The sequence below is a fragment of the Oncorhynchus clarkii genome, chromosome 11 (assembly GCF_045791955.1).
Source record: "Oncorhynchus clarkii lewisi isolate Uvic-CL-2024 chromosome 11, UVic_Ocla_1.0, whole genome shotgun sequence".
Lineage (NCBI taxonomy): Eukaryota > Metazoa > Chordata > Actinopteri > Salmoniformes > Salmonidae > Oncorhynchus > Oncorhynchus clarkii.
Genome location: NC_092157.1, coordinates 28,592,327 through 28,613,494, shown reverse-complemented (window position 1 = coordinate 28,613,494; position 21,168 = coordinate 28,592,327). Strand labels below are relative to the sequence as shown.

The 21,168-nt window shown below is 39.8% G+C and overlaps 1 protein-coding gene across 3 annotated transcripts in view; it reads left to right on the top strand.

The window, feature by feature from the left end:
• The window catches only part of LOC139420429 (cadherin-18-like), a 409,544-nt gene that overhangs the window by 248,820 nt on the left and 139,556 nt on the right, over positions 1 to 21,168 (top strand). For all 3 annotated transcript variants that reach the window (XM_071170551.1, XM_071170553.1, XM_071170554.1), the window contains one exon: positions 516 to 810. In XM_071170551.1, coding sequence (XP_071026652.1) covers positions 516 to 810 — 295 coding nt within the window. The remainder of the gene's footprint in view (positions 1 to 515; positions 811 to 21,168) is intronic.

Here is a 21,168-nt window from a genome sequence, read left to right as displayed (position 1 = left end):
CAAGAGCATACAAACAAAATGCATTGTTGAGGGAGACGTGCCACAGGGAGAAGGAGAGTGGTTCCTGGCTGAACAGCACATATTTACGACTAGGCAACCAGGCTGCCTCACTGGGATTTGGACTAAAGACACATTCACCGCTTTCGTCTTCCCCAGGCACGCCTATCTGTGCACGTGTAAAAGCAATCTGCTGGCACAGGGAAACACTGGAAAACACATGTTTAGAAATCCCTGGCTAAAGCTTTGTCTATGACATTTTGAATATGTTACATTAAATAATCTAAGACGCACAGGCTTGTCTGATGTATTAGCTTACCAGCCCACTCACAACTAATAGGCTTCCTTTGATTTTCTAGAGAATATCTCCATATTTTGTAGCATTTTGGACTGGCATTTAGCACTTATTAAATATTTAAGTTTTAAAATTGCTATAACTTAAAGGAGTTAATTATCTAATAATTATGGTTATGCAATGTAGTAGAGCTCTGATATGTTTTCTCTGGTCTCTCTTACAGCTTCATTCCAACTCAGACAAAGGGGATGGCTCCGTAAGGTACATTCTGAGCGGGGAAGGTGCTGGGAGTATATTCATCATCAACGAGGTGACAGGAGATATTCATGCAACTGAGAGCCTGGACCGGGAAAGGAAAGCACACTACGTCCTCCACGCACAAGCCTTCGACCGCAACACCGAAAAGCCCCTGGAACCAAAGTCGGAATTCATCATCAAAGTCCAGGACATCAATGACAATGCCCCCAAATTTCCAGATGGTCCCTTTGTAGCTGCTGTGCCTGAGATGTCTCAAGTGGGTAAGGACAGCCCTGTAATTTGCTACCTGCTTCCAATAAGTTAACTTGACTTTGCAGTATGCAAATACTAGATAAAAGACGTGGTGGCCATTTTGGCATTGTTGGAGTGTGTCCTTTATCTAGGAATTCTTATTTCCAACATGTTATTATTTAAATAATTGGAATCTTAAGAAATAGATTGCGAATCGAAAACATCTGGCACAAGACCTCTGTGTTTAAGACATTCTAAAAGATTTAACCCGACTATTTAACCCGACTATTAAAACTCTGACCCTGTTACACTACTAAATTCATTGTTAAAAGCCCATACATAGTTTTATAGTGTACACGTACAACAACAGGACGATAAAAACACGCAACATGTTCCATGTTCTCAGTTGTTTCTTCTCTTTTCATTTCCATTTTCATCTTTTCGTGTGGCAGTGGAGTCTTCCCTCTTTCTTTCTTTCTTTTTCTTTCTTTCTTTATTTTTTTGTTTATATTTACTTACTTTCTCTCTCTCTCTCTCGCGCTCTCGTTCTCTCTCTCTCTCTCTCTCTCGCGCTCTCGCTCTCGCTCTCTCTGATGGTTCCCCCGGGTGGGGAAAGGAAGGTCTTTATGAAGCACTCAATAGTGCTCTCCGTCATCCCTCCGTCCCTCCCTCAAGACTCTGCAAGCCTCTTTAAGCCTCTCCATCAAGGAGAGAAAGAGTCCAGTTGCCTCCTCCTGATATGCCTACCTATCATGTGGCACCATCTATGTTGTCTCTCCATTTTAGCTATGGACAAACAAAAGCTGTTTTTAGTGTTTTTTCAGTGCAATGGATTTCTCTCTGCCTGGCAGCCAAATGGCTCTAAAATGTTTTGCTGAAACATATCAGACTTGGGTCCAAAAAGTGTTGTGTTTTGCCCAGAATGATGGCAAGCTTATATCATCGTCTTTTAGACTCTTGGTCAGATTTTTCAAAGTTGGTGATGATTGGTCTATCAATGCCACTTTTTGTGTTCTTTGAGAAGCTATCCTCCTTTCTGTCCACATTCACCCATTTTGGTGTTTATCGTTTTGAGCTTCTTAGGTGCTTTTGAAAAATGACAAAGTGATGGCCTGGGGTGGTCTAGCGAATAGGGCCTATACCTGCACTGTAAACCCCAATGTGATGTCATGACTCAAAACTTTTCAGGAAACCTGTAATATACGTACGTAATATACGCACGTAATATATCTGAGTACAGTTACTCATAGTGATTTGTAGTCATTACTCAAACCAATATAGTCACTGTGACCATAAATGGTGTCCAGATTTGAATATGCATATCCTTGGTTCTGTGCCTGAGCTACAGGCTGTTAGATTTGGGTATGTCTTCAGGCGGAAGAGGTTTAATCAAAGCCTATATTTTACACAATATGCTGGAAAACCTCAGTGCTTCAGGAAGCTTGGTTTCCCCATCACTACCTTCCCATATTTGTAAGTAAGGTGACCAGTAGAGGTCAGTGTTTCAAACAGCTTGGAATCTAAAAAAGCACCGGAACCACGGCAAAATCAGTGGGATCTAGCATTTTGCAACACACGGTTTGAAAAAAGCATGTGAACGAAGCTTTGAACGTCAACAATTAAGTACTTCTGATAAAGTGATACATGCATCGGCACACTGCTTCGAAGTACACTGCTTAGGGATTTTGACAGAATTACCTACAAGCATTAACTACAAGCAAAAATATTTTTTTTTTATTGTAACTTTCAAAACAATTGTTGCTGTGATGTCTCATATAGATTTGAGTCAGTACCACATAAACATTTAAAGTAATAATTATGTTTAATTGACATTGAGTTCAACTTACTAGAAGTATTTAAGTTTAAAAAAAACTTGATTGACAGTGTGGATCTGTCCAAAATATATTGACTGCTGTAAACCCAATGAGGCCTGTAGAGGCATTATCCTCAAACAGTCAATATGACTTTCACGCCCTGATCTGTTTCACCTGTCCTCGTTATTTTCTCCACCCCCTCCAGGTGTCGCTTATTTCCCCCAGTGTATTTATCCTTGTGTTTCCTGTCTCTCTGCCCCAGTTTGTTTGTATGTTTTCCAAGTCAACCAGCGGTTTTTCCATTCTCCTGCTTTTTTGCTATTCTCCTTTTTCTAGTCCTCCCGGTTTTGACAATTGCCTGTTTCTGGACTCTGTACCCGCCTGCCTGACCTTTCTGCCTGCCTTGACCATGAGCCTGTCTGCCACTCTGTACCCCCTGGACTATGATCTGGTTTTGACCTTTAGCCTGTCCACGACCATTCTCTTGCCTACTCCTTTTGGATTAGTAAACACTCCAACCATCTGCCTCCTGTGTCTGCATCTGGGTCTTTCCTTGTGTCATGATAATGACCCTTGATGTATTCATGCATTTTAATGAGCAGACATGCATTCCTTAGAGCTGTGTTGCTAAACATCTTTCTACAAACCCCATGCATCCATGTTTATAAACCTCTGAGGCCCTGTTACATACTGGACAATAAATGCTTCGTAATCTCAATGTAAACGTATGATAAAAGCTGACAGGAATGTTTGATGTAGTGGCTGTAGGAATTGGCAGTTCACAAGCCAAATATTGGCTGAATGTGTTGGTGGCTCATTAACAAACTGCTATGTTAATGTAATTGGCTACTGGTTTGAGAGCTTCCATGTTGCATCTAATGTGTTGCTTTGACATTTTATGATTTGACTCAGTTAGGGAAAATCCACAGGTTTCAAAAGTTTCCCTGTTTCCTGGAAAAACATTGCCAACCAGCCAGGTAGCTAGTCCCTACAACATGTAGAATCAATCAACATTGATGACCCAATGGGAAGAATCAAGGACTGTGATGGGTAAAATAATTACCCATTTTCTCTCCCTCCCGCTCCCCCCTTTTGCTTGTCCATTAAAGCTAATCCTCTTCGGCCTGCTGGCGTCTGTGGCATCAAATCGGCTGTAACAATCAACTGTCCTCACACTTCACAGCTCTAATTCCCCTGAGTTTGTCAATACCTGCTCTCTCCTTGCCCATGAACGGGCTGTCTGGGAGTGTGGCGGCTAATTGCCTGTGGTGTTCCTTTTTGCTGTCTAAATTGATTAGCTGGGCATGTGCAAGGCTACTCCAACATTACCATTTCACTTCTCAGAATTGAACTGCAAAAAAAATATTCGGAGGCTTAGATGAAAGGGGTATCCATTTTCTACTCATCTACTCGACTCTGATCTCTGGCAAACACTCCTGCTTGAACATTTTTAAATGGACAGGGGGTGTGCATTTATACATTTCTCTCTCTCTCTCTTTATTGTATACATCTTCCCTCAGCTGGCCAGAATTTTGTTGTTTAATTGGTGTACAATACAAGATTAAGGGTGTTTTCAAATGGTAAATGTGGAATGGCGACAATCATTTTGAGTAACTAAAATTATATTTGTTCTGTTCTAGAACGTTTAGATATTAAAAGGAATTCAAGGCCCCAATATAAAAGATGGGACACACATTTCAATCCTCTACCCCCTTCCTCAATCTAAACCCTTGGCAAGTGAGAAATGGGTATCCCAATAGGTGCTGTCACCTGTCATAAAATACAGATCAATGCTACCCCATGGGAGCTGGCAAGAAGAAAGTAATTTTGTCTACGATGAAGTGGTTTTACATTTCTTCAATCCATATTACATGAAAAGTCATTTTTCAAGATGCTGGGGGGGGATTTAAATTTCAGTTTCTACCTGTCTGTTGCGCTAGGATTCCCCTTTCTGTCTTCTGAGACGATCATCAGGCTAAAAGCTTCAGGAAGTATCGCCTTAGCACTTACTGCTTTTGTTAAACTTTTCATAAAGCACTGAGCTCATTCGATAAACTACCCCATGAACTGGAATTGTTTTCAAACAGAAACTAAATATGTGGTAGTAATGTTGAATTGTCTGAAGGTGGACAGTTTCTCTCTTTTTGCTGTGACTTTCACTGAATTTTACTGAATCCCAATTCAGATGGTCATCTTGAGCTCTCAAAACTGCATTAACTGGTTTGTGGTCCCTGCAATAAGTAAACAGCAGACAGTGTAGATTAATGGATTGAAACCAATGGGAGGTAATGAAATTGAGCAGGGACAAGCCATAGGTAATGCTGCATTCGTAATCAAGTAGGAGGTGGGAATTTACTAGTTGTGATGTCTTAAATACCAGTTGGATGCATTCACGTGCTTTGAACTCATTGAGAATCACTGATTGGTTAATGGTCATCATGCTGCATAAACCATAAACTAAAAGTACAGCTATCAAGCTTGTACACAAACGATTGTGTTAAAATAAATATATTAATAGACCGTTTTTTATAAATAATGTTTTTTTGCATTTAAATGCCAAAAATGCTGTTGTCGAGCATGTGAGAGAAGTGGGAGCTCAGGATGATGAACGAGTTCCCACTAGTAATTACCATTTGGAGGGCCGTTAAATATTGTTCCCACTTGGTTATGAATGCAGCATCACAATACAATGAGGTGTGTGACATGGGTTCTAAAGGTCTCAAACAGTCATTCTGAATCCCATGTAAAATAACCTTTTGAATGACCAAAACATCACCAATAATCATTTTTCCAGCTAGAAATGCTCAGCATTTTTGAAAATGTACGTTTTCTAACTATTAGTCCAAAAAACAGCCTGAGTGGGCGGGGAGCTCACCTAGATGGACAGTTATTAGAAAACGCCCATGTCAAGTAATATGGACACATTGAGCAGTGCTGCGGTGAGATCATCTCAAGCAAATTTGCTGATACGCAAAGCAACTCATACAACATTGAACATTGCATGCAACATTCAATCCTGTCACACATTATGGTTTCACAAATGATTTATGAATTGTCAGCACTGTTTTATCGAGCTAGCTAGTTCATATTGGACTATTAGAGTTGAAACTAGACAGGGTGAAGTCTGGGTACACTTCATACAGTGGGGCAAAAAAGTATTTAGTCAGCCACCAATTGTGCAAGTTCTCCCACTTAAAAAGATGAGGCCTGTAATTTTCATCATAGGTACACTTCAACTATGACAGACAAAATGAGAAAAAAAAAACATTGTAGGATTTTTAATGAATTTATTTTCAAATTATGGTGGAAAATAAGTATTTGGTCAATAACAAAAGTTTATCACAATACTTTGTTATATACCTTTTGTTGGCAATGACAGAGGTCAAACGTTTTCTGTAGGTCTTCACAAGGTTTTCACACACTGTTGCTGGTATTTTGGCCCATTCCTCCATGCAGATCTCCTCTAGAGCAGTGATATTTTTGGGTTGTTGCTGGGTAACACAGACTTTCAACTCCCTCCAAAGATTTTCTATGGGGTTGAGATCTGGAGACTGGCTAGTCCACTCCAGGACCTTGAAATGCTTCTTACGAAGCCACTCCTTCATTGCCCGGGCGGTGTGATTGGGATCATTGTCATGCTGTAAGACCCAGCCACGTTTCATCTTCAATGCCCTTGCTGATGGAAGGAGGTTTTCACTCAAAATCTCACAATGCATGGCCCCATTCATTCTTTCCTTTACACGGATCAGTCGTCCTGGTCACTTTGCAGAAAAACAGCCCCAAAGCATGATGTTTCCACTCCCATGCTTCACAGTACGTATGGTGTTCTTTGGATGCAACTCAGCATTCTTTGTCCTCCAAACACGAGTTTAGTTTTTTCCAAAAAGTTATATTTTGGTTTCATCTGACCATATGACATTCTCCCAATCTTCTTTTGGATCATCCAAATGCTCTCTAGCAAACTTCAGACGGGCCTGGACATGTACTGTCTTAAGCAGGGGGACACGTCTGGCACTGCAGGATTTGAGTCCCTGGCGGCGTAGTGTGTTACTTATGGTAGGCTTTGTTACTTTGGTCCCAGCTCTCTGCAGGTCATTCACTAGATCCCCCCGTGTGGTTCTGGGATTTTTGCTCACCGTTCTTGTGATCATTTTGACCCCACGGGGTGAGATCTTGCGTGGAGCCCCAGATCGAGGGAGATTATCAGTGGTCTTGTATGTCTTCCATTTCCTAATAATTGCTCCCACAGTTTATTTCTTCAAACCAAACTGCTTACCTATTGCAGATTCAGTCTTCCCAGCCTGGTGCAGGTCTACAATTTCGTTTCTGGTGTCCTTTGACAGCTCTTTGGTCTTGGCCATAGTGGCGTTTGGAGTGTGACTGTTTGAGGTCTTTTATACTGATAACGAGTTCAAACAGGTGCCATTAATATAGGTAACGAGTGGAGGACAGAGGAGCCTCTTAAAGAAGAAGTTACAGGTCTGTGAGAGCCAGAAATCGTGCTTGTTTGTAGGTGACCAAATACTTATTTTCCACCATCATTTGCAAATACATTCATTAAAAATCCTACAATGTGATTTTCTGGATTTTTTTTCTTATCATTTTGTCTGTCATAGTTGAAGTGTACCTATGATGAAAATTACAGGCCTCTCTCATCTTTTTAAGTTGGAGAAATTGCACAATTGGTGGCTGACTAAATACTTTTTTTGCCCCACTGTATATGATATTACATGACTATCAATGATATCAAACATTTTGTATGAAACATATTCTTTGGTGGGGTTTTTCTGCAGTTGTCTTCCAACAATCTTCTATGCATATTCTGTTTGCCATATCTCATGATGTAATGACATGACAACTGCGTCAGAGTTTTGGGCAACCCTTCCCCCACTTTTGTTCCATGCTTGCTGAATACCTAGCTAGCCAGTGACTTGCTAACACCAGACACAGATGAAAGCAGAAACCTATAAGTATATTTGCCTTAGATTAATAGGGGAAACCTGTAATTATACTGAACAAAAATAGAAATCAATTTAAATAAATGTATTAGGCCCTAATCTTTGGATTTCACAAATGGGCAGGGGCGCATCCACCCTCTGAGAGCCAGGCCCACATACTGGGGAGCCAGGACCAGCCAATCAGAATATGTTTTTCCCCACTAAACAGCTTTATTACAGACTATTTTCATCTGCTGTCCTGATGGCTGGTCTCAGACAATTTTGCTGGTAAAAAAGCCAGATGTGGAGGTCTTGGGCTGGCATGGTTACACGTGGGCTGCCGTTGTGAGGCCAGTTGGACGTACTGCCAAATTCTCTACAATGACGTTGGAGGCAGCTTATGGTAGAGAAATGAACATTTAATTCTCTGGCAACAGCTCTGATGGACATTCTTGCAGTCAGCTTGCCAATTGCATGCTCCCTCAACTTGAGACATCTGTGGCATTGTGTTGTGTGACAAAACTGCACATTTTACAGTGGCCTTTTATTGTGTAATGATCATGCTGTTCAATCAGCTTCTTGATATGCCACACCTGTCAGGTGGATGGATTATCTTGACAAAGGAGAAAGGCTCACTAATAGGGATGTAAACAAATTTCTGTTCAACATTTTAGAGAAATAAGCTTTTTTTTGCATATGGAACATTTCTGGGATCTTTTATTTAATCTAATGAAACATAGGACCAACAATTTACATGTCGCATCTATATTTTTGTTCAGTATATATTTGCTGAAACGCTCAGTCAATTAGCTACCGAGCTATGTAAAAAAACGCAGAGACTCCTGCATTGTTGGTCACAAGGCAGTACTTATTTAAATTAGCAAAGAGAATAAAATGAAACGTCATAAAAAGGTCACAAAATGCCCTTAATAATCCCACCTCCTGAATCAAAGTATTTGACATGAGGGAGGGGACTTGTAACTTTATGATACACTTTATAAATGTAGAAGAAAGTCATATTTCAAACGTTAGTCATCATATTTTGTTCTGGTTTCATCCAAATATCATACAAATATTTGACTCTTTTTCAAGAGGATAAAATTATCCATCTTCTGAGATAAGCCAAAAAACATGGATCACAAAAGCTATATAATTCTTCTGTTGGGCAAGTAGTAGTAGACTATCTTTACTGGAAACATATTTTACTTATTAACAGCTTGAGACTCCTGAATGGGAATAAACAATTGGACATTTCAAACGACGATAGTATCATACAGTACCGGTCAAAAGTTTGCACCCACCTACTCATTCAAGGGTTTTTCTTTATTTGTACTATTTTCTACATTGTAAAATTATAGCGAAGACATCAAAACTAGGTATGAAAGGACACATTTGGTATCATGTAGTAACCAAAAAGTGTTAAACAAATCTATTAATATATATATATTTTTTAAATATATTTATTATATATTTTTTATATATATATACAGTGCCTTGCGAAAGTATTGGGCCCCCTTGAACTTTGCGACCTTTTGCCACATTTCAGGCTTCAAACATAAAGATATAAAACTGTATTTGTTTGTGAAGAATCAACAACAAGTGGGACACAATCATGAAGTGGAACGACATGTATTGGATATTTCAAACTTTTTTAACAAATCAAAAACTGAAAAATTGGGCGTGCAAAATGATTCAGCCCCCTTAAGTTAATACTTTGTAGCGCCACCTTTTGCTGCGATTACAGCTGTAAGTCGCTTGGGGTATGTCTCTATCAGTTTTGCACATCGAGAGACTGACATTTTTTCCCATTCCTCCTTGCAAAACAGCTCGAGCTCAGTGAGGTTGGATGGAGAGCATTTGTGAACAGCAGTTTTCAGTTCTTTCCACAGATTCTCGATTGGATTCAGGTCTGGACTTTGACTTGGCCATTTTAACACCTGGATATGTTTATTTTTGAACCATTCCATTGTAGATTTTGCTTTATGTTTTGGATCATTGTCTTGTTGGAAGACAAATCTCCATCCCAGTCTCAGGTCTTTTGCAGACTGCATCAGGTTTTCTTCCAGAATGGTCCTGTATTTGGCTCCATCCATCTTCCTGTCAATTTTAACCATCTTCCCTGTCCCTGCTGAAGAAAAGCAGGCCCAAACCATGATGCTGCCACCACCATGTTTGACAGTGGGGATGGTGTGTTCAGCTGTGTTGCTTTTATGCCAAACATAACGTTTTGCATTGTTGCCAAAAAGTTCAATTTTGGTTTCATCTGACCAGAGCACCTTCTTCCACATGTTTGGTGTGTCTCCCAGGTGGCTTGTGGCAAACTTTAAACGACACTTTTTAAGGATATCTTTAAGAAATGGCTTTCTTCTTGCCATTCTTCCATGAAGGCCAGATTTGTGCAATATACGACTGATTGTTGTCCTATGGACAGAGTCTCCCACCTCAGCTGTAGATCTCTGCAGTTCATCCAGAGTGATCATGGGCCTCTTGGCTGCATCTCTGATCAGTCTTCTCCTTGTATGAGCTGAAAGTTTAGAGGGACGGCCAGGTCTTGGTAGATTTGCAGTGGTCTGATACTCCTTCCATTTCAATATTATCACTTGCACAGTGCTCCTTGGGATGTTTAAAGCTTGGGAAATCTTTTTGTATCCAAATCCGGCTTTAAACTTCTTCACAACAGTATCTCGGACCTGCCTGGTGTGTTCCTTGTTCTTCATGATGCTCTCTGCGCTTTTAACGGACCTCTGAGACTTTCACAGTGCAGGTGCATTTATACGGAGACTTGATTACACACAGGTGGATTGTATTTATCATCATTAGTCATTTAGGTCAACATTGGATAATTCAGAGATCCTCACTGAACTTCTGGAGAGAGTTTGCTGCACTGAAAGTAAAGGGGCTGAATAATTTTGCACGCCCAATTTTTCAGTTTTTGATTTGTTAAAAAAGTTTGAAATATCCAATAAATGTCGTTCCACTTCATGATTGTGTCCCACTTGTTGTTGATTCTTCACAAAACAATACAGTTTTATATCTTTATGTTTGAAGCCTGAAATGTGGCAAAAGGTCGCAAAGTTCAAGGGGGCCGAATACTTTCGCAAGGCACTGTTACGCACGCCTCTATGAAGAGGGAACGCAACACCCTGCTACAACTAAACTCTCCGTGAAGCGAAAAAGGTATGGACTGTAGGTGCGAGTAAGAATGACAACAGACAGAATGTGGTACCGTTTACAAGGACTTTATTCCTTTACACGGTATTGTGGGGAAAAGGGGCTGGACGGAACCAAAGCAAAGACAGTAAATCTCAAAGCCCCCTCTCCTATCTTACCTGCCTACCCACTACTTACCTAATTTAGCACCACCTGGTGCCCTAACCAAAATACAGGGTGTGGTCCGCCCAGGTCTTACCTAGTGTGCCTAGACAGTGAATATACTACGGGTATATGTATGCCCGCGGGCCTCTTGCCTAAGCACTCCCAAGGTGCCTTCCCCTTCCCCCCTGGGAACAAATGAAACATAATATTAAACAATTTCACAAACAAACTAAAAAACAAAGGACATCAAATAAGCTCTACCTGAGCAACAAACTCACAGAACATACCAACTTTCAGCAATGAACTCCCAGCAAAATCAACCTCTAGCAAAAATCTCTCTGCAATGACCTCCCAGCAAATCTCTCTCAGTAATCCCTACCTGCAAAATCTCTCTAGCAAAATCTCTCTCAACAATCCCTACCTCCAAAATCTCTCTCTCCTGAACAGAACACTGGCTTTTGTATAGCTTCTGAATGAATGTGTAACTGGAGACAGCTGTGTCTTGACGAGGGGGCGGGGTCAGCTCTCCAATTAGCCCTGGAGTCGACCAATCAGCTGCTTGAGGGATTTCAGGAAGCCATTTCCTGAAATAAAACACATGCAAATACACAAACTACAACACATAAACTGGGGAACGTAACACGCCCACCACAAAAATTGCAAACCTAGTTTTGCAATAACAAAAGCCAACGCATCCCCAGTTAGTAAACCCGTGATAGAGCGTCAGCAACCACATTCGTCGAGCCCTTCACATAAGCGATCTGTACGTTATATCCTTGTACAGTCAGAGCCCAACGCATAAGGCGGCGGTTCTGGTTGTACATTTGTTTTTTGTTATGTTACGCACGCCTCTATGAAGAGGGAACGCAACACCCTGATACAACTAAACTCTCTGTGAAGTGAAAAAGGTATGGACTGTAGGTGCGAGTAAGAATGACAACAGACAGAATGTGGTACCGTTTACAAGGACTTTATTCCTTTACACGGTAATATGGGGAAAAGGGGCTGGACGGAACCAAAGCAAAGAAAGTAAATCTCAAAGCCCCCTCTCCTATCTTACCTGCCTACCCACTACTTACCTAATTTAGCACCACCTGGTGCCCTAACCAAAATACAGGGGGTGGTCCGCCCAGGTCTTACCTAGTGTGCCTAGACAGTGAATATACTACGGGTATATGTATGCCCGCGGGCCTCTTGCCTAAGCACTCACAAGGTGCCTTCCCCTTCTCCCCTGGGAATTAATGAAACAGAATATTAAACAATTTCACAAACAAACTAAGAAATAAAACACATGCAAATACACAAACTACAACACATAAACTGGGGAACGTAACAGGCACTGTATTATATTTGAACATCTTCAAAGTAGCCACCCTTTGCTTTGATGACAGCTTTGCATACTCTTGACATCCACTCTACCAGCTTCATGAGGAATGCTTTTCCAACAGTCTTGAAGGAGTTCCCACATATGCTGAGCACTTGTTGGATGCTTTTCCTTCACTCTTTGGTCCAATTCATCCCAAACCATCTCAAATGGGTTGAGGTCTGATGATTGTGGAGGCCAGGTCATCTGATGCAGCACTCCATCACTCTCCTTCTTGGTCAAATAGCCACAAATGACAGTTCCACTAAGCGCAAACCAGATGGGATGGCGTGTCGCTGCAGAATGCTAGTTAAAACTTCTTAAGGTATAGGGGGCAGCATTTTCACTTTTGGATAAATAGCGTGCCCAATTTCAACTTCCTGCTACTCATGCCAAGAATATAAGATATGCATATTATTAGTATATTTGGATAGAAAACACTCAAACGTTTCTAAAACTGCTTGAATCATGTCTGTGAGTATAACAGAACTTATGTAGCAGGCAAAACCCAGAGGACTAACAGTTCAGATTTCTTTTTTTTTGTTGGTCTCTGTCTTTTCAGTAAGTTCTCATTGGCAAACGGTATTTCTTAGGAACTTGTTTTCTGTTCCTACCGCTTCCACTGGATGTCACCAGCCTTTGGAATTTGGTTGAGGTTATTCATTTGTGCAATGAACAAGTACGGCCATCTAGGAATTGCGTAACACTGTTAAGAGTTGCGCAAGACTTGAAAAGTAGCTTGGTTTGTTGTGTTACTGTATTGAACACAGATAGACCCCGTCTTCAATTTGATCGATTATTAACGTTTAAAAATATCTAAAGTTGTATTACAAAAGTAGTTTGAAATATTTTTGCAAAGTTTATAGGCAACTTTTTGAAATATTTTGTAGTGACGTTGCGCATTTTGGAAGCTGTTTTTTTCTGGATCAAACGTGCCAAATAAATTGACATTTTGGAAATATATGGACTGAATTAATCGAACAAAAGGACCAATTGTGATGTTTATGGGACATATTGGAGTGCCAACAAAAGAAGCTCGTCAAAGGTAAGAAATGTTTTATATTTTATTTCTGCGTTTTGTGTAGCGCCTGCAGGGTTGAAATATGCTACCCTCTTTGTTTACTGTTGTGCTATCATCAGATAATAGCTTCTTATGCTTTCGCCGAAAAGCCTTTTTAAAATCTGACATGTTGGCTGGATTCACAACGAGTGTAGCTTTAATTGAGTATCTTACATGTGTGATTTAATGAAAGTTTGATTTTTATAAATATATATTTTAATTTCCCGCGCTGCATTTTCCCTGGCTTTTGCCCAAGTGGGACGCAAGCGTCCCCTAGACCATAAGAAGTTAATTGTGCCTTGCACTCTAAATAAATCACTGACAGTGTCACCATCAAAGCACCCCCACCACCCCCACCTCATCACAACTTTTCCTCCATGCTTCTCCTCCACACAGTCTCTTCTGAACAGTTGATATTGAGATGTGTCTGCCACTTGAACTCTGAAGCATTTATTTGGGCTGCAATCTGAGGTGCAGTTAACTCTAATTAACTTATCCTTTGCAGCAGAGGTAACTCTGTGTCTTAACTTTCCTGTGGCGGTCCTCATGAGAGCTACAGTAGTTTCATCATAGTGCTTGATGGTTTTTGCGACTGCACTTGAAGAAATGTTAAAGGTTCTTGAAATGTTCAGCATTGACTGACCTTCATGTCTTAAAGTAATGATGGACTGTCGTTTCACTTTGCTTATTTCAGCTGTTCTTGCTATAATATGGACTTGGTCTTTTACCAAATAAGGCTATCTTCTGTGTACCACCCCTACCTTTGGCTCCCGAGTGGCGCAGTAGTCTAAGACACTGCATCTCAGTGCTGGAGGTGGCCCTACGGACCCTGGTTCAATTCCAGGCTGTTTCACAACTGGCTTTCATTGGGAGTTGCATAGGGCGGCGCACAATTGGTCTGAGGTAGGCTGTAATTGTAGATAAAAATTTGTCCTTAAATGACTTGCCTAGTTAAATAAAGCAACAACAACAAAAAACTTGTCACAACACAACTGATTGGCTCAAATGCATTAGGAAAGAAATTCCACAAATTAACTTTTAACATGCATTCCAGGTGACTACCTCCTGAAGCTGGTTGAGAGAATGCCAAGAGTGCAAGCTGTCATCAAGGCAAAGGGTGGCTACTTTGAAGAATCTCAAATATTGTCGCACGCTGACCTTAGATATCTCTGTTTTTCTATATATTTTGGTTAGGTCAGGGTGTGACTAGGGTGGGTACTCTAGTTTTTGTTTGTCTAGGGTTTTGTATGTCTAGGGTTTTTTGTATGTTTATGTTGGCCTGATATGGTTCCCAATCAGAGACAGATGTTTATCATTTTTTCTGATTGGGGATCATATTTAGGTAGCCATTTTCCTCATTTGTGTTGTGGAATCTTGTATATGTTTACTTGCCTTAGTGCACATCAGTAGCGTCACGTTTCGTTTGTTGTTTTGTTAGGTGCGTTTCAGTTTATAAAAATTATGAGGAACTCTACTCACGCTGCGCCTTGGTCTCAATATCACGACGAACATGACAAATATAAAATAGATTTTGATTTGTTTAACGCGTTTTTGGTTACTACATGATTCCATATGTGTTATTTCATCATTTGATATCTTCACTATTATTCTACAATGTAGAAAAGGGAAAATAAAGAAAAACCCTTGAATGAGTAGGCGTGTCCAAACTTTTGACTGGTACTGTATGTATTACTTTGAAGGTTTGAGAATTAAAAAAATTCCAAAGGTAACCATTCTCTGTGCCCTTGTCACGAGAATTATGTTCTCAATGTTCTTAACCCAATTCAATTACACTACTCGGTCTGCAACCCAGAATTTGTAAGATACTGGTTGAATAAAACAGACCCAGCTAAATAGTCAAAATGTTTATTCACGAGATCGCTAGTTCATTGTACAAAACCATTCATTTTATACTAGCTCCTTACGCACATACATTTACACACAAACAGCAGATATCATATGCACATACATACACACGAACAGTAGGTATCCTACGCACATACTGTATCAATACCCAGCCGACAAAGATTAGGGACCATGAGAAGCACTCCCTGTCCTCCCTCAAGATTAGAGAGTACTCACTGCCTTCTCCCAAATCTCTCAAAGGCCTCTAGCAAGGTCGGCACTGAATTTTGCTCATACAGTCTGTGTTTAAGATACTAAAATGATATATTGTAAAGATCTATAATTTTACTGACTAAAACTACACACATCATTAATAATAATTTTATGATCCTAATCAATTTCATACAATTATATGGTTTCAGGGTGGAATATTAATAATAATAATAATAATTACATCAACAATCCACCCTTAATGACTAAATAATATATACTGATACCTCAAATACTATATGGAAACATAAATGGTATACAAGAATAATTCAAACCAATACATGTATGTACATCTGATATTCAGCAATGACTGTTATAGGCCTATATCCAATTATAACGCTTCCTGTTAGGATTTTTAATACAATGTTCATTAAAAAACAGTCTTAAACATTAAAACAGTCTCATCTAACATTGGCTCCTCGTAGTTAAAAGAAACGGAGCCATCTCCTAGGCCTGGATGCCTGTATTCGTCATCCCACTGGCCGGAGCTCGGAATCGGTCCTTACCTCACCATCTGTTGCGTCATTGACCTCTCCAGAGTCCTGGAAATCAAACCCCTCACACAGGGGAACAAACAACATCCAAACAGAACCAAAACACTCATACAGGTGAAAGTTGCCCACAACGCAGTGATTTTGACATTTTTCCATTTCCCAAACATACTGTCAAACCAATTTGTTAGAGAATTATCCACCCCTGAGTTTTACGCTAAATCATGAGCTAATGTGGTTAAAACAGCCAGGGCCTTGGTCACTGATTCTTCTGGAGCTATGTTACTACAATTTAAACATACAGCAATGGCAATGTTATTAAAAATAAATGTACAGCAATGAATCCCAAGCATTCTACATACCCCGGCCTTTACTGCCAATTAACATATCGAGAGTCAGTCTATTTTACCAGGTCATGAGGGAGGTGGCAGATAATTGGTCAGAGAACCCCTTTACTGCATCCCCAGTATCATTCACAAATCTCTGGTGATTATAAAAGATGTCATTAATCCAATCCACATTTTTATTTATTGTCAACCACCAAAAGAACGTAGTGGTAAAGTCTTCACCTATTGGATTCATAGCTTTGAATTAATCTGAAACTTCCCTGAGGATGCCAATAGCATCGAGACAAAGCTACTCCAATCCTGGTCAAAACTCCTCCTGTGCCTACTTTAGCCTCCTATAACTGGCCTCTGATGACTTAATTACACATGGTGTCAGATTTCAAAAAGGCTTTACAGCTAAAGCACAACATCTGATTATTTTATGTCATAGCCAAGTCAAAAAAACACAGCCATTTTTCCAGTCAAAGATAAGAGTCAAAAAAATATAGATACAATTAATCACAAACCTTTGATGATCTTCGTCAGATGACACTCATAGGACATCATGTTACACAATACATGAATGTTTTGTTCGATAATGTGCATATTTCTATCCAAAAATCTCAGTTTACATTGGTGCGTTACGTGCAATAATGTTTTGATTCCAAAACATCCGGTGATTTTGCAGAAATACTCATAATAAACATTGACAAAAGATACTAGTGTTATTCACAGAACTATAGATAGACTTCTCCTTAATGCAACCGCTGTGTCAGATAAAAAAAAAACTGATGATTTTCATCAGAAGGCACTCCCAGGAATCCCAGTTCGACAATAAATTATTGATTTGTTCCATAAAGTTCCATCCATGTCCAAATAGCCACTTGGTGTTAGCGTGTTCAGCCCGGTAATCCATCTTCATGAGGCGCAGGCACTTCATCCAGACAAAAACTCGAAAAGATCCGTTACAGTCCTTTAGAAACATGTCAAACGAATCAATCTTTAGGATGTTTTTAACATAAAACATCAATAATGTTCCAACCGGAGAATTCCTTTGTCTTCAGAAAAGCACTGGAACTAGAAGTAACTCTGTCGGGAGTGCGCGTCATGAGACCGAGGCTCTCTAACAGACCACTGACTCAAAGAGGTCTCATGAGCCCCTCCTTTATAGTAGAATCCTCAAACCAGTTTATAAAGACGATTGACATCTAGTGGAAGCCCTAGGAAGTACAACCTCATCCATATCTCAATGTGTATTCGGTAGGCCAAGCTTTGAAAAACTACAAACCTCAGATGTCCCACTTCCTGGTTGTTTTTTTCTCAGGTTTTCACCTGTCATATGAGTTCTGTTATACTCACAGACATCATTCAAACAGTTTTAGAAACTTCAGAGTGTTTTCTATCCAATACCAATAATAATATGCATATAGTAGGAGGCAGTTCACTCTGGGCACGCTATTCTTCCAAAAGTGAAAATGCTGCCCCCTATCCCAAAAAGGTAAACTTCTCTAGGGTAGGGGGCAGCATTCTACATTTTGGATGAAAAGCATGCCCAAATTAAACGGCCTGCTACTCGGGCCCAGAAACTATGATATGCATATATCTGGATTTGGACAGAAAACTCTCTGAAGTTTCCAAAACTGTTAAAATAGTGTCTGTGAGTATAACAGAACTGATTTGGCAGGCAAAAACCTGAGAAAAGTCCATTCAGGAAGTCGTTTTTTTGTTGGTTTTGTAGTTTTCTATTCAATGCCATTACAGTATCCATTGACTTAGGACACAAACTGCAGCACCTATGCCTTCTACTAGATTTCACCAGTCTTTAGAAATTGTTTCAGGCTTGTATTCTGATAAATGAGGGAGTAAGACCAGTCTGAATGAGTGGACCCTGACTTGTCACAGAGCTTTTTCATGCGTGCCTTTCTTGTTTACCTTTTATATTGACGACGTTATTGTCCTTTGTAAATATTATAGATTATTTAGGCTAAAATCAACCTGAGAATTGAATATTAACATAGTTTGACATGTTTCGATGAACTTTACGGATACAATTTGGATTTTTTTTGTCTGCCTGTTTTGACTGCGTTTGAGCCTGTGGATTACTGAAGAAAACGAGCAAACAAAACAGAGGTTTTTGGACATAAAGAGACTTTATCGAACAAAAATAACATTTATTGAGTAAATGAATGTCTTCTGAGTGCAACCATATGAAGATCATCAAAGGTAAGGGATTAATTGTATCTCTACTTCTGAGTTGTGTAACTCTTCTGCTTGGCTGGTTACTGTTTGTAATGATTTGTCTGCTGGGCTATGTTCTCAAATAATCGTAAGGTATGCTTTCGCCATAAAGCATTTTTTAAAATCTGACACTGTGGTTGGATTCACAAGAAGTTCATCTTTAAACCTATGTAAAATATGTTTTGGTTTCTGAATTGTTATATTGAGTATTTCTGTATTTGAATCTGGCGCTCTGCAATCTCACTGGATGTTGGCCAGGTTGGACGCTAGCGTCCCACATACCCTAGAGAGGTTAACAAGATTGTTATCTTTCATTTGCTGTATTGGACTTGTTAATGTGTGAAAGTTACATATTTAAAAAAAAAAATTTGAGTTCCGCTACCCCTGCGCTAGAAAGGTTAACTCCAACTGGTTGGACCAATAACCCAGGAGTGCAAGTGCCTAACCACCACCTTCTGGTAGTTTCTATCGTATGCGTCCTTTGCTGGTACGAGCCCACCCTACATCAGATAAAGCTGCTGTGAGGTTAAGAATTGTCTCCTGTACTTCCAAACCTAAGTCAGTCACATTAACAATTACCTTTCAGCCATTAACCTCTTTCAGCTAGGGGGCACTATTTTTATGTTTGGAAAAATAACGTTCCCAATGTAAACGGCCTATTTCTCATGCCCATATGCTAGAATAATCATATAATTGACAGATTAGGATAGAAAACACTCCAAAGTTTTAAAACTGTCAAAATATTGTCTGTGAGTATAACAGAACTGATGTCTCAACTGGCCAATTGCCAGGAAAAATGCAGAGTGCCAAATTTTTAAAGAAATGCTATAAAATTCAAACTTTCATTAAATCAAACATGTACGATACCATAATGTAAGCTACACTCGTTGTGAATCCAGCCAACATGTCAGATTTCAAAAAGGCTTTTCGGCGAAAGCCTAAGAAGCTATTATCTGATGATAGAACAACAGTAAACAATGAGACAATAGCATATTTCAACCCTGCAGGCACCACAAAACGCAGAAATAAAATATAAATCATGCCTTAATTTTGATGAGCTTCTTTTGTTGGCACTCTTATATGTCCGAAAAACATCACAAATGGTCCTTTTGTTCGATTAATTCCGTCCATATATATCCAAAATGTCAATTTATTTGGCGTGTTTGATCCAGAAAAAAACAGCTTCCAATTTGCGCAACATCACTACAAAATATCTCAAAAGTTACCTGTAAACTTTGCCAAAACATTTCAAACTACTTTTGTAATACAACTTATTATTTTTAAACGTTAAAGTGAACCGAGGTGGGTTGGCCGAGTACATGAATCTGGCCAACCCAATCTCTCTAGAGTTATTGCTTTCCTAGGGAATTGTTTCATGTTTACCTTAAATCCTACATCTTGATCTTCTTTGACTGCTTATTCTGTAGTTTATCTTTTACTTTGTATCAATGACAATGGCGTCATATAATCAGTACCGGCAGGTGATAGATCTGGAAGTATCAGAAAGGTTACCAAGACTATGATGCAGCTCAGAGCCCCTACTCTTCCCGAAAACCGCCAACCCTCTCCTGCCCTTAGTCGGTCTGCTAGGTACCACCCCATACTCACACTTCTAGGAGCACACACAGTGATGAACGGTCGGGATAGGAAATGTTTGATAAGGAGGTAACCCCTGGACCCTGTTGGTACTCGGTTCTTCTCCTAACTCTGTGTGTGATCAGCAGTGTCAGCAGTGTTTATATGTGTACATACCTTCTTGCAGTGGGTAACGTGGACCCAAGTGACTCTCTCAGCTATTTTAATGGCAAAGGCAGTGGTTTTAACAGAACCTGGTATGGGCCTTCCCAACGGGGCTGCTTCCAGTATATTCTCCTCAGGGACTGGATTCACCCCCCCCCCGTCTCCTGGTTGGATTGAGTGAATCACTTTCTCCTGTAATTCACCTGTAGGACACAAAATTGGTTTGGTTAACAAACAGTCTTCTCATGTGTTCTGCTAGTATATATTCTATGTCTACCTGTTCTGGTCCCTAACTCTGGCCTTCTATTTGTTCTACCTGATTAGCTAAACTGTCATCCATTATTTAAATTCATTATCCAAATGGCCCTCCCATGAGGCTGATCAGACCACAAAGGAAAGCCATGATAGAGGTAAAAAGTTATACCACCCTTTTACAGTCGTGTTTCATACTATATTATACAAATTAAAGAAAGACAATCAAACATTTTCTACATGTTGTATCCTAGGTTCCCAGAACATTATCAAAATAATTCACGTGTTTAATTAAAACTTCTAATATCCCATATGTGTGTGTACCCCTTTAAGATATCGTACCTAGGAAACATGGAAATCTCCTCAAACCCAAAGGCTAAAAACAAACAAAACATTTCCAGGCCTTTTCAATTTGGTAGGAACATGCCTCTATCTCACTCGTTCCCTTCAAGATTACAACCCCCAGAAAACATCCGAAAGAAAGACAATGAAGCTTTCCTTTTCACAGAAAAAAAACACTTGGTCAGCATTCATTATACTACCCGATTCAGAAACCCAAACGTTTACTACAAACAAAACCTAATAATAATGATAATTCCATTGTACTCCCTCCAATCATTAGTTTAAAATTTCCTCAATTAATCATTATACTTAATTGAACGTGCGCTACCCTTGGTTACAATACTGTACTTTAAATCTATTAAATTCCCCTACTACTTGACTAGCCCAAGCTTGC